This window comes from Carassius auratus, chromosome 14 (genome assembly GCF_003368295.1).
Source record: "Carassius auratus strain Wakin chromosome 14, ASM336829v1, whole genome shotgun sequence".
Taxonomy (NCBI): domain Eukaryota; kingdom Metazoa; phylum Chordata; class Actinopteri; order Cypriniformes; family Cyprinidae; genus Carassius; species Carassius auratus.
The window spans coordinates 27,984,841-27,998,772 of NC_039256.1; the positions used below are offsets into that span (position 1 = coordinate 27,984,841).

Sequence of the window (13,932 nt, forward strand, 5' to 3'; positions counted from 1 at the left end):
GAATCTAGGATGATTAGATCTTGGTTTTTAGAGAGCTAGAATGGCAATTTGGCCTGTGTTCGAAAAGTGAATGTATCTGCCATTAAAGACACAACGTCTTGGTCATCCGGAGCTTATATCGTAAAGATTGCCCGAGTAATCTTCATCTTCAAGCCTTGTCTTTTCAACCAACGACAGATTCCCATTTTTATAATGGCCACACTTATGATATTAAAAGCACTACACAAAGTGCAGTTACTACAGTTTCTTCCATTGTACCCCTCTTTGTTTGGCACAGTTTGACTGTCTTGTGCGTCTGATGTCGGTACACTGCCATAAGCTTTCATCCTTGTTGCTACCTGCTCACCCCCCATCATCATACTCCCGCTTCCACTCACAGATCTGTCCACATATCACCCAGTGGCTTTGCTTGAACTTCTTTCAGGCCAAAAACAACAACTTTAAAGGGAGCTATAAAGCAGCGGTTGGAAAAAAACGAAGTAGAAGTGTGGTGGAATCACAGCCCAAGGGTTTTTGAGGCTCTCCTAACAACCTAGGTTTAATATTAATCCATATTTAATTAGGATTCACCCACCGCCTTTCTTGTTTACTTAGATCTGTTGTTCTCGCTGAAGTCAGAGCTCGGGGAGATGCTAGTGGGTTGACATGGGATTACTATTAATAAGCAAGTCAGGAGGGAGATGGGCTGCCTGCCATCCGGGGCTTTTGTTTTTCATTTCATTAGTGTTGAAAATGTTTTCATTATTATGCAACGTAGTGGCTGAACAGTTATTCCTCTGGATTTAAGGGGAAATATTAAAAGGGAAAACATGTTTGCTTTAACTGATCTGAAAAGATTGCAACAGTATTTAAATGTAGGCTCAATGGTGCTTTGAAGGAAGTTCTTTGCAAATTTAATTTGCACCAAAAGGTGCTGTTTATCTTGGCCCGTATATCACATAAGGAATGTATCTTGGACTTTGCCAAAAAGTCTGTTATTTTTTAAGGTTATTTTGGCCAAGAACTGCCTACTCACAGGAAAGGTCTGACTTATTTAAAGTGACTATGCTCGGTTCATTTTGTTTTAACACGCTGTTCAGGGAAGTTTGTTTATCTGAAATGCATAACAGTTTGTGCAAAATTTAGAATTCCATTTCAGTTAATCCTGTCATGCTGACTTAGCTTCCATCCAAATTCCATTTATATACATTTCTAATGATTTTTAAATGCCACAAATCCTTGGTTGATGCCTCTGGGGGAAAAAAAAAGTAATATAATTGCTCAGCAGTCTATGATCATGTATACAGAGGGGTTAGTGAAAGACACTATTGCCTTGGGGGCAGTAGGTTTTTTAAGAGTCTTTAATACTTCTTTAAATAACAAAAATGCATGAAATTGATTAAACGTTATCATAAAGATATTTTTATAAAGTTCATAGAGTTTTTTTTATTCCAAATGCTGTTTTAGAACTTTCTTTTCATCAGATAATCCTGAAAAAAAAATGTATCCACAAAAATATTAAACTGTACTGTATTAAACTATTTTTCAACTATGATAAGAATACATTTTTCTTGAGCACTAAATCAGTATATTAGAATGATTTCTGAAAGATCAGATGACACTGAAAACTGGAGTAAAGATACTAAAATTCCAGCTTTGCATCACAAGAATAAATGACATTTCGAAATAGCATGTTTTTAAATTGTAATATTTCACAGTATTACTTTTTAATGTATTTAGATCAAATAAATGTAGCCTTTGCCTGAAAGACATCTTTCAATTACATGATCACAAATGGAATGATAGTGTATGTTAATATGACTTAGTAACCAGATTTTATGTCCATCTTATAGTAATTAGTACAAATAATTTCACAGACATAACTCCGAAACGTCCACTAATACAGTTCTCCATATTGATATATTTACTAGTGGATGCTTCAAAGATCTAATGCCACTCATTTATCAATGCCATGTGCATCAAACGGTCAGTGCATTAACTGAGGGAGATCCTGAGTGTGGTGTCTCTTTGAAGCTGCATTAGCAGCCCTTTCCTAATAGTTCCGACTGCTAAATAAATCTCTGTAACATCTACCACAGGATGAAACAATTGTTCCAGTCACAATGGATCCTTCAAGTTCAATGAAAACTTTTACAACTGTAATAAGATTAAAGATTAGCAGCCGTCTCCGCAGTCAACCCACAGAAAACACTCATGCTCTGGTGAAGCCACACAGGAGAAATGGCAGCCAATGTTGACTTAATGTCAGCTATACATTTAGCTTTCTGCCTGGCAAGGGCCAGGAAAGAGAATCTAATTTATCTGGAATCTCAGAGGCATGATGACTGCCATACTTTGACATACACACACACACACATACTCACACCCTTTGGTAAATAGGCTTCCACTAGCCTCTCTCATTCGCTTTCTCACTCACTCACGCAGGCATCCAAGCATGCCGAGGCATTCACAGTGCACCAATGAGTTATCGAATGATTGACAACATGCAGCCACTCTAAATGGCTATTGGTATTCATCAAAAGAATGCCACAGTGAATAACGGGCTAAAATGTGTGTGGGTCTAAACCTTTCTGAATGTTTTTCCTATGCCTTCATTTCCAGAAAGGAATTCCCATTGGGGCCTTCTGCAAAGACTTCAATGAGAAAACCAAAGAGCTCAAAGAAGGCATTCCTCTTCCCATCAAGATCAACGTGAAGGTAATGTAACCACTCATTAAGAATACTGTTTTCATGTCAACACCAATCAGTCACAGATGTGATGTCTTGAGGGCCTCATAATACACCTTATTGCTTTCAATCAATCTTGCTCTCATTTGTTTTGCCGCTTGTTTTCTCATTTTATGAGTCCCTTGAGGCGCTCGTTTACATTCGCATCCCAAGCGCATTAGCAAACAGCATCAGATGCGTCTCGAATGCCAAAGTGCGGATTAAGCCTTCTTCTGACATTATGATCAAATGAAGGTATTGAGCGAAGTGGATTAAACAGAAGAACAGAGCTTTCCCAATCTGAGCGTGACTCGTAAATAAGGAATAGTCATTGATGCGGCGTATGTAATGTTCATCTGGCCTAGGTTTATCTCACCGTTCACCTTCTCAGGGAGTGTCAGCACGTTTATTATAATGTTTCTGTCAAGGACACACTTTTATGCTTGAAGGCAAATCTTGTAAATGTACTCCAACTCCAAGTTTCTCGGAGAAATGGGGCCGTTTGATGGATCCCTCAATTGTGTGCATTAGCAGCCTTTCCTGACACCTTTTAGTCTTTGTTTCTCTCGTACGATCGCTCTGTCTCTTCTAATCAAGTCTCTCCCATTTTCCATCCGCCCTCTGTAACAAAATGAGAGGTCTAGCACTTTCCCCTCATATTCTCAGTCTTTTAAATAAAGATGGATTGATGGCTGTTAGTGATGCTTGCCGAGTCGACGACCGAGCGCAGGGGCATTTGAGCAAAATGCCCATTATGAAGTTTGTGAGGAATGGCTTTTTATTATGGAGGGGTCATTGCTCACATATTTTAAAGTGGCACGACTGCGTGAAATGAGAGTTCTCATTACAGGTCTCCATCTCTTTTACATTACCGAACTGTTGAAAAGCTCTTGTGTGATTTCAATTGGAAGTCCCAGTTTCGATAAACTTCCTCTGTGTCTGTAAGTCGAAATGGGGTGATGCTGTGGCAGTTCAGACGGCGATGCAGACATTGTGAGGAAATTATATGGGCGCATTATGCTAGGGCACTGCCATCCAATCCAGTCTGGGGTGTTTTAATGTCTCTGGCTCATGTCTAATGCTCAGTCTCAGTCAGAACCCAAACCCATAATCTTTTCTTCTGAGCCGATTAAGTGAATGTCCGTGGTCCAGTTCCTGCACAGTTTGAATTCAGAGACTTCTGTTGCATAAAGTAGAACTAGACATCTTCAGCAACAATGTCACCTTCATCTAGCTCATCCCTTTGTGTTGTCCTGTCAGCTGTGGTTGCCCGAGGGTGGGAATTGTCAGCCTTTGTTGTTGGCGCTCCTCTGCAGGTACATCAGCTCTCGCTCCAGGACCAGATGCAAGACATTTTCTGAGGGAGAGAGAGAGGAAAATGTGCACCTCATGCTGTTGTCATTCATCATTCGTTCTTTGAATGCACATGCAACAGCTCACTGTGATTTTTGACTTGTTGACTTGAACATTTCTCATGTTTTTACAATATAAATAAATAAATAACAACTTTTTACATACTCTGAAGTCTGTGAGCTGTGCTCATCTATGCAAAGTTTGCTTATGCAGTGTCAAGCTGCGGTGGTTGTTGTCCCTCATTACCAATGTTGTTTTAAATATACTATTAGTATTTATTTATTTGTTGAATTAGTTTTTTTTCCAGTATTTAATTAAATGCAAACTTTCTGTTTTGTTGTGTGCTTTTGCATTTTATTTATTTATTTATTTATTATATTTTAGGTTTAGTAATTGTAATGTGTCAGCCCACACTTGTTTTTAATTTTTGTGTAAGTTTTTAAAAAAATAAATAAATTTGCATTTGAGCTTTTTAGTTGATAAAAAGGTTTTAGTTTTAGATTACAATCACAACATACCTTTTATTCATTTGTATTTACATGTCTGATTGTTTAGATATGTAGCACTACTCTTCTTAACCAGCTGTCCAGTTTAATCATACAAGTTACATATCCAATTGTAAATCTTTATTAGACTAATATCTAAAATATCTAAAATATTGATTGCATTTTGCCGTGTCGAGTAACAGGCATCATACCATAGACTGTCTTTGATCATACATCAATATCTATTTTATGCTAGCTCTTCATTGCAATTTCAAAATAAAAGTATAAACCCTCACTCTGAGTTCACACATTTTGATATCGACATATTCAAGATTTGGCTGTAGCATTTCTGTTGTAAAGAAATGGCAAATATTAAAGATTAAGTAGACATTTGAATTAAATGTATTTTAGTAAATATTAAACAAGGATTAGATTGTGCAGTAAAGCGTAAAAACTATCTTTAGGCCATTGGCGCCCTCTGCACTCATTTGTTACAATGTAATATAAACAATACATTTGTTTTGTTAAATTAAACGATATGGTAACTTGTATTTGATACTTTATTTAACCTGATTATTACTGCCTCATTGCTTTTATGTATCTGGAGTAATTTTAAAGACAATTGTTTACTTAAGTCTATTTTAATTACTACAAAAGACTAATTATAATTATCCGATTACACGTCAGAGTTTTTAGATTACTTGATTAATCATCAGATTTTTAATTTACTTGATTAACAAATAATCATTAGTAACAGTCCTACAAGTCTCTACATGTATGATGAGCAATAATAATTGATGCTTGAACACCACTATTTAGTTAGTTAATCAGTATTATATAGTATTATAATATAAAATTGACATCATTTACTAATTCTCGTGATTTTCTTTGTTTTGTATGTGAAACAACATTGTGAGCATTCTTCAGAAAGCCTCAACAATGAAAGTTAATGATAACCAAGCTCCAAAAAGGAAAAAGAGCAAAATAAAAAGAGTCCAAATGACTCGTGTACTGAATTGCAGGCCATTGCATGGAAAATATAAGTTTGGGCATCCTGCTATGAATACTGTCTTTATGTTCCACAAAAGATAAAGGCAGGCATGTTTCAAAGGACATGAGGCTGAGTACATGATGACAGAATGATTATTTGTTGGGTGAACTTGTGGAATATAAAACTCCATTGCCAAACAAAAGGAAAAATACTTTTTTATGATTCATTCTTTGAATCCTACAGGCAGATTAGGCCCTAAAGCTAGCGTCCTCTCACTATACTGATGAGCATTCGACAGGGATTGAAGATTAGCCTGTGCTACGTGATCTTTAGCTCCAGGGGGTGTGGAGAATATTCTGGTTGAGTTTGCAGCACAATACTTGCTCTAGGCTTGAGCCGGATGGCTGCAATGCATTTTAGCCAGGCTGTCTCCCCAAGTCAGACTGCCTGTGAAGTCCCAGTTGTCCCATTAAGCTGTCTGCTGCACACTCATTGTTTTGAGCCTCTCTATGCAGACTAATCCCTGCCTTAAAGCTTTGGTTTCGGCAGACCCGACTGTGGAGGGTGTGTGCCGGGGGAACGGAGGGTGTGGATGTGTGTGTCTGGTTTCACTCGACTCTGAGTTTATGAGAGGCTGTCAGAGTCTATGGATGCCAATGAGGTTCTGTCAGGCTCCATAGACTCTGTTGGATGCTATAGGATTTTAGCTCCTCTCGCTGTCGAAGAGGATAGTGTTAGTGATACCACCCGCTATGTGCGATGAGACAGATAGACCGAGAGCGATAGCTTGATGCTCACAAATCCGAAAATGAAAATAACCTTCTGTTCCCCGCAGTCTCGCCAGATAATCGTCAAAAACAAACTCAACTTGCAATCCATAATGCTGCACATTTACCTGCAGTAGACAAGGATTTTCTCAGATATTGTAGGCTTCATTTATCATTTTTTATGTAGTTTTTAAATGATTTTATGACACCGACATTTTACTTAATTTGGTTGCTAGTCACACAACATGGGTTTAATTTACATTTTCTCTTTTTCTTTTGATGGCAAGCACAGCTTTTTTAATGTATGCGCTTATAGTGAATACACCTTTTTTTATCTTATTTTTTCTATTTTTTTTTCTGTTTTGAGGGGGCAACAGTTGCAGTCCTGGTTCACTTTGTGCCTTAATTAAGCATGAGAAGATATCAAAGGGAAAAACTTTTTTTTCCCCCAATAACTTCTATTGGTTCTTTGAAAGAAAACAAACCAAGCAAAATTGCCACTAAACTTGACAGCCAGTGATCACCAAGCATTTTAGTTTCATGGAAAAGTTTAATTGATTTTATTTGTCTTATTTATATTATTTTTACACATCTTATAATTTATTCATTATGTTTTGGGATATTTCTTCCATAGAATGCATGTAAACCTTTATGTAAATATAAATTCATTTTGATCATTCATTTTGTATTATTAAGTAAAAAGGCTAGATGGGGAATTTAAGCAAAGTTTAAAGCAAATAATTTGTTGACCGTTTTAGACTAGAATAGGACATCTGTGTCACAGCATTTTAGACAAACATAGTTACCAACGATACAAATATATACATTACCATTCAGAGTTTTTGTTTAGCGAGATAAAATTAAACTGATTTAAAAGGGACAGTAAAGACATTTATAATGTTACAAAAGATTTCAAATAAATTTGGAATGTTCTGTTTATCAAAGAATCCTGTAAAATGTGTCACAGTTTCTGAAATATTAAGCAGCATTTTTTTCTACTGATTATAATAAGAACCATTATTAATAGCTCAGCACTAACAATAACTGATAATAATTCCACAGCAAATCAACATATTAGAATGATTTAGAAGGATTCTGTGACAGTGAAGACTGAAGATTCAGGTTTGCCATCCCAGGAATCAATAACATTTTCAAATAGAAAATAGTTCTCATAAAATGTGATTATATTTAATATTTGATATGATGGTTTCTACTGCATTTTTGATCAAATAAATGCAGCCTTGGTGAGGGTTTAAAAAAACATGAAATCCAACCGACCCCATATCTTTGTATGTTTACTTCTCTAATTTTTAATCCACCAAAATGACCTGGAATAGTTTGAATGGGCATGATGTGTCTGACTGAGCTTACCTTTCTCTTCTTTCCTCCAGTCGGACAGGACGTATGACCTGAAAATTGGGCAGCCCACTGTGTCTTACTTCTTGAAACAGGCCGCCGGCATTGAAAAAGGAGCCGGAAAGACTGGTAAGAGAGACCTATTACAGTCAGGGCGGCTGTGGCCATACATCCTTCCTTCCATCGCTCAGCAGTCAATTTGTATATCTCGCCACCGCCTTATGTTTCAGTAATGGACAGACTTCCCCCTGCAGGGTGTTTTGGTTCAGATTGAATTTTTTGACTGATGATATATTGATGATGAGCTGCACTGGTGGAGAGCTGTGCAATTACTAAGGGGAGCGCTGCGGTGAAGGTGGCATGTTAAAAAAAGAGAATTATGGATTTGCTTCATTTTCATACGTTTCACTCCAGCTCAATTATTCTTTCTTGTGCGCCCACTCTTTCCCCTTCCCCTCTCTTTCCGTTACCTCTCCCCTTCACTCCATCTCAACTTCCATTTTTCTCAATCATGGCCAACCACACCTCCTGCTGGTTTCTCTTTCTGTGCTACTGCTCCTCATCACCTGTTCCTCTCTTTTCCCTCCCCCATGTTCCTCCACTCAGGGCATGAGATCGCAGGTATGGTGACGGTGAGGGCTGTATATGAGATCGCACAGGTCAAATCACAGGATGACAGCTTTAAGTTGCGAGACATCTCTATGCAGAACGTTGTCAAGAGCATCATCGGTTCAGCCAGATCCCTCGGCATCAAAGTCGTCAATGAGTGAGAGTCCTTTAAACTTCATTCTACTGCATTCTTCACAACACACAATACAGCGTTTGGATAGATTCATTCTTGCCATTTTTCACAATGCAGAACATAAGCAAAGTCTTCAAAGCTACAGAATAACAAAAATAAAGGTACAAGAATTATGTAATAGCCAAAAATGTCGAGTATAATAAGAATGAGTCATTGTATTAATCAAGGATGCATTCAATTGATCATTAATCAGTTTTAATTACATTTATTATAATTATATTATTTAATTAAGTATTAATATATCAGCATATTAGAATGATTTCCAAAGGACATGTGACACTGAAATCTAGCTTTAACATTACAGGAATAAATTACATTTTAAAATTATATTAAATTTTTTTTTTTTAATTTGTAGCAATGTTCCACAATACTGTATTTTTTTTTATCAAATAAAAGCCTGGGTGAGACTTCTCTCAAAAGCATTACAAATCTTGCCATTTTCAGATATTCAGGTAGTATATCCCTTTTTAAAAGAAATTAATGGAAATATTAGTTTTATTAAGAAATGCATTCGTAGGCATGATTTATATTAAAAACAATTTTCAAGCATCTTTTGTGTTTTCTGCATGTCTGGTCTCCACTGTGAGTTTTAAACATCCATCTTTTCCTTGTATAAATATTGCAGACATCCCACCACCTAGTGAAGACCTTAATAAGAGATGTGAATAAATAATGGCTGAATAAATCAAGTCTTACTTCACACGCTCGCCGATGACTTCAGTTCTCGTGCTCGTTTGGAATTATATGTCATTTCTCACTGTTAAGAATTGCGCTTGATCTGCAGCCTTTTAAAAATGAATCATAAAATTCATGTTTTGTATAATTAATGCCTTAATAACGCTGAGAAATTGTAAGGGATGCTGCTATCTCATGTACTGAAACTATTCATTAGAGGAGTGTTTGCTTGACAGCTACCCGAGCCTTTTCTATATCCTCAATCTCTGCGACATCAAATGTCATTGAGCCAGTGAAATTTGCCAACATTTAGACAGGCAAAAAAAGCAGCCCGTTCTCTTAGCAGAGTCGTGTCTTTTCTTAAACCGAACCTCTTTAATAAATGAACCATGTCACTGAGGCATAAATGCCCAGACCCATCATTTGTGCATGAGGGAACCGCAATGCTCGCCTTGCATTTCAATCGATGGCTAGAAATGTTTGAAATGTAATGTAGATGTATTTGTTGATATGCCTCTAATCTCCGTCTTCTCTGTCACCCTCACGATACTCCCCCTCTCCTCTCCTGTCATCCCTCTGTCAGCCTGTCACCAGAAGAGTACGGGGAGTTTCTCCGAGAGCGTGAGGAGAGACTGAAGGCAGAAGCCGAGGCAGCAGCCGCTGAGGCAGCAGCAGCAGTTAAGAAGAAATGAAGAGCTGCTGTGTGCTAAAGTTGTTTATCAATACGAAACCCCCGTTCACATGGATGTGTTTTTCTAATAAAATGCAGCTCATTTGCATCCAGATCTACTGAAGTCTATTTTTTTCTCAGTATCTCTCATTGTTGAATCTGTCCTGCCTCCTGACTACTCTGTACCTCCCCCACTCTCCCTTTTTTTCCTCTCTGCCTCCTACAGGCTTTTTTTAGGCCTCTGAGCCACTTTCACCTACTCTTTCTCACATCCATCGGCTTACCCATCTCTCCTAACTATCTCTGGGTAAAAGTACAGGGTTTTTTATAGCTGCTGTGTCTTCTGACATCTTTGCTGAAGTAGATTGCCCTTTGGCAACACTGTGACAAAGGCTGAAATGCATTGACAAATAAGGATATTTTTAACACTATATATACGTATTTAGCTTTGGGGTTCTGTACATGTAGATTTGGGCTCTGTTCAGATTTATTTTTACAATAATTAAGATCTGTGGTAAATACAAATGTACAATACTTGGATGTTTTGCTCTACATAGTAAATTATACACACCCATAATGAAAACATGAATTTTTTTAAGCAGTTATGTTTCTTTTAAAAAACATATGTTTATAATCTATGTAAGACCGATTGGGGTGTGAGTGTGTGCAGTTTACCACACACCTTATTTTATTCATGGATTTGAAACTCCCTTTATAAAAACCCATAGGAAAAATCTCAAGGGAACCAAAGACGAATTAGTCTTCTGGGTTTTGACGTCACAGCTGCAGCACTCTATTCGCAAACATTAACAGCTTTAGCTTATAATACAACCTTTACCTGCATATATACACTCTACTCACATAAAGTGATATATAATGTAGCATATAATAAACGCTTGATTGCTTATATTGTTGCAAAATGTAAACCATAATATTGCCCAGCTGTTATCAGCTAAATGCAAGCAAAAGGTATAAAGACATTAAAGGAATAGTTCGCACAAAAATGAAAATCTGCTGAAAATGTACTCACTCTCAGGTCATCCAAGATGTAGTAGTTTGTTTCTTCATCAGTACAGATTTGGAGAAATTTAGCATTACATCACTTGCTCACCAGTGGATCCTCTGCAGTGAATGGGTGCCGTCAGAAGAAGAATCCAAATAGCTGATAAATATATCACAGTAATCCATATTTTGTTAAGCGGAAAGCTGCTTGTTTGTAAGGAACAAATCCATCAAGGCATTATCCAGTGTATCTGAGTTCATAATCCATAATAATGTGTCTTCTGTTGTCATCTCATCTCACATCAAAATCGAATTTCAAACAGTGCTTGAGCCTCAATATTTCTCCTGATTCAGATGAGACAACATTTTCCCTAAAGAAATAAATATTATGGCTAGAGGATTTGTATTTTAGCCAGAAGAAATGTTTAAGTAATGTGGATTACTGTGATTTTTATCAGCTGTTTAGACTCTCATTCTGACGGCACCCATTCACTGCAGAGGAACCATTGTGAAGTGATGCTAAATTTCTCCAGATCTGTTCAGATGAGGAAACAAACTCGTCTACATGTTGGATTGCCTGAGGGTGAGTAAAATTTACAGCAATATATATATATATATATATATATATATATATATATATATATATATAAACATAAACATCACAATGGTATGTTGGGATACAGACTTGACTATTGAGATATAGCTTGGGAAAGAAACCTTGGAAGTGTCAGGCTGTGTAGGCAAAGGGAAAATGTATAATGGATGTAATTTGGGTCTGTGATTGAGTAGCCCGTCTGACCCAGTGACTTTACAAGCACTGTCAAATCACTTTCCTTAAAGTCAAGTGCATTTGTGATTGTTTTCCAAACGCTTGTCGAAAGTGAATGAAGGGCAGAGATTTTTCTCTCAGTGAGTACCACAGTAGACTGTCTCTGATTTGAACAAGATTGTGGTGACCGCACACTATCCAGGCTTCAGTGACAGAGTGTTCTCCATGTCGCTGACTGCAATTTCACAAGAACAGAGAAGGACGAGAGATGATAACATAAAAAGGATGTGATTTCTCATCTGGCCTCTTGTCCCCAACCACAATCCCCCCCATGCCCCCGCTTTGATGCTCTTATCAAGAGATGGCTGTTATATTTGGTGTTTGTAGAGGGCAAAGAACATCACAATCTGTATCTTATGCATTAGATGAAGCTTGTCAAAGTGCAGAATCTCACATAAGCCCTTTAGGGGTTTAGAGTCTTTTCCAGACATGGTCATGTGGTCTTGTAAGATCCGCAGTGCGTTTTTGCTATACAAATGAGATTTGGTGTTATGTAATTCAACCCCTCTTCATTATTATACACCTGTAGTGAACCTCACACTACACTAACTTCTGAATATTGCAGAAAGTACAACATACAGGACCCCACATGGAGATGGTGCTTGTTGCAGAGCCAAATAGGAGGAGATGGAGCTCTATCGCCCCCTCTCTGTATGTAATGGGTGGAACTAGACACCAAACCACACCCTAACTTCACCCATTAGTTCACACAGAGGTGGAGCTGGATATCCAGAGAGGTGGAGCTGGAGTTAATTTGGCTCTGCAGTGAGCAGTACTTGCAAAAATATAGCACCGACTTTAGTCAGGCTAGCGCAATGTTTCTTTTTAATAGGAATGAAAATGAGGCTGGGAGAGGTACAGTGTGTTTAGTGGATTCGTACTGTAGTTTAACCTCTTAACAACATGACAATTATTCAGCTGAAAAAAAAAAACATATTTTTAAATATTCCTCAAAACTGTTTTTAAGGGGCCATGAACTGAGGAACCAAAATTCCCTTGATATTTTCACATATAAGAGGTCACTGTACAATAAAAACAAAACTTTCTTGTTAGTCTAAAAACAGCTTGTATTGAAGCCATTCTGCCAACACGACATGTGGAATGGACAACTCTGATGTCACAATGTGACTAAACACTGCCTCAAAGAAGAAGATCAAGACCTGCTTCTACGTCACTACCTGTCTAGACCCGTCCATCAATTCTTGCATGTTGTTTAAATAAAGGAAAGGGCGAATAAGAAATATAAGACGCTGTGCAATGGCAAGTTGAGGAAAAACAGTGTTTGCATTGCCTTCCTTCTGATCACAACATAAGGAAAGAGTGGATGAACTTATTTTTAATGAGTCCAGACCGCATCAGTAAGAACTTGGTCCTTTGTTCCCTTAAATTTACCCGCAGATGCATTTACAGGCATTGCACAATTTGTCGCACCACACAAGTATGAGCAACATTAACTGGTTTTATTTATTCACGTCTGTTACAGATCATTACTACATAATGAATATTTATGCGTTTTAACTAAATCACAGCAGTGTCCATCTATGGAGAATGTAGGGCTGTAAAACATTTGGCCAATCATAGAAGTTTTCCTTTACTTCCTAGTCTACAATCAGCCACACCTATTCAAACAGAGCATTCACATGAGGGGAGTTACAAACAGGCATATTATGTTTTTTGATGCCAAATATTGATTGACATTATTAGGGGACCAACAGTACAAAATAACAAAATCATTTTTTATATATTGCAATAAATTCTGTAGCTTTAAACAGTAGGCAACAGACTCGGTTCACGTAAATTTCAGTATGAATATTTATTTGCAGTATGGAACTACATGTAAAATTGTCAGAAAGAATTAGGCCTACTTCTTGAATATGTCTACATTTGAACAATTTTCTAGAAAATACCCAACATTAGAAGAAGCTTGCTCCCCATTAGCTGAATGGATGCTAAGATGCAATTGAGCTGCAGATAATGTCTGCTTCACTTCAAAGAACTCAAGAGGATGAGTCTGTAACCAAATGGGCAGCAATTTAAGATTGAGAACACTCAAGTGAAGACTTCATGGAAAAGACTTTCCAGGTAGTTGAATTGTTAAAATGAGGACCGTCATTTACTGGCAACTCTTGCTGCAACTTAATGATTGATTGATTTACTTCTAGAGTGCTTCAATTTATTTAGAAGGTAGATGTTGAAAATATGTCATATCGTGATATATACTGAATACATAGGGATAATGCATTTTTCTTCTTGCTTCCCATTTATTATTATTATGTGTGTGTGTGGGGGGCACTAA

General features: G+C 37.3%; 1 protein-coding gene across 1 annotated transcript in view; it reads left to right on the forward strand.

Annotated features, from left to right (window-relative positions):
• LOC113114215 (39S ribosomal protein L11, mitochondrial) overlaps nt 1–9,922 on the forward strand; it is a 28,945-nt gene extending 19,023 nt beyond the window's left edge. Inside the window, exons 3-6 of the mRNA XM_026281053.1 lie at nt 2,602–2,697; nt 7,694–7,787; nt 8,265–8,424; nt 9,719–9,922. Coding sequence (XP_026136838.1) covers nt 2,602–2,697; nt 7,694–7,787; nt 8,265–8,424; nt 9,719–9,827 — 459 coding nt within the window. The 3' untranslated portion in view covers nt 9,828–9,922. The remainder of the gene's footprint in view (nt 1–2,601; nt 2,698–7,693; nt 7,788–8,264; nt 8,425–9,718) is intronic.
• Nucleotides 9,923–13,932: the final 4,010 nt, after the last annotated feature.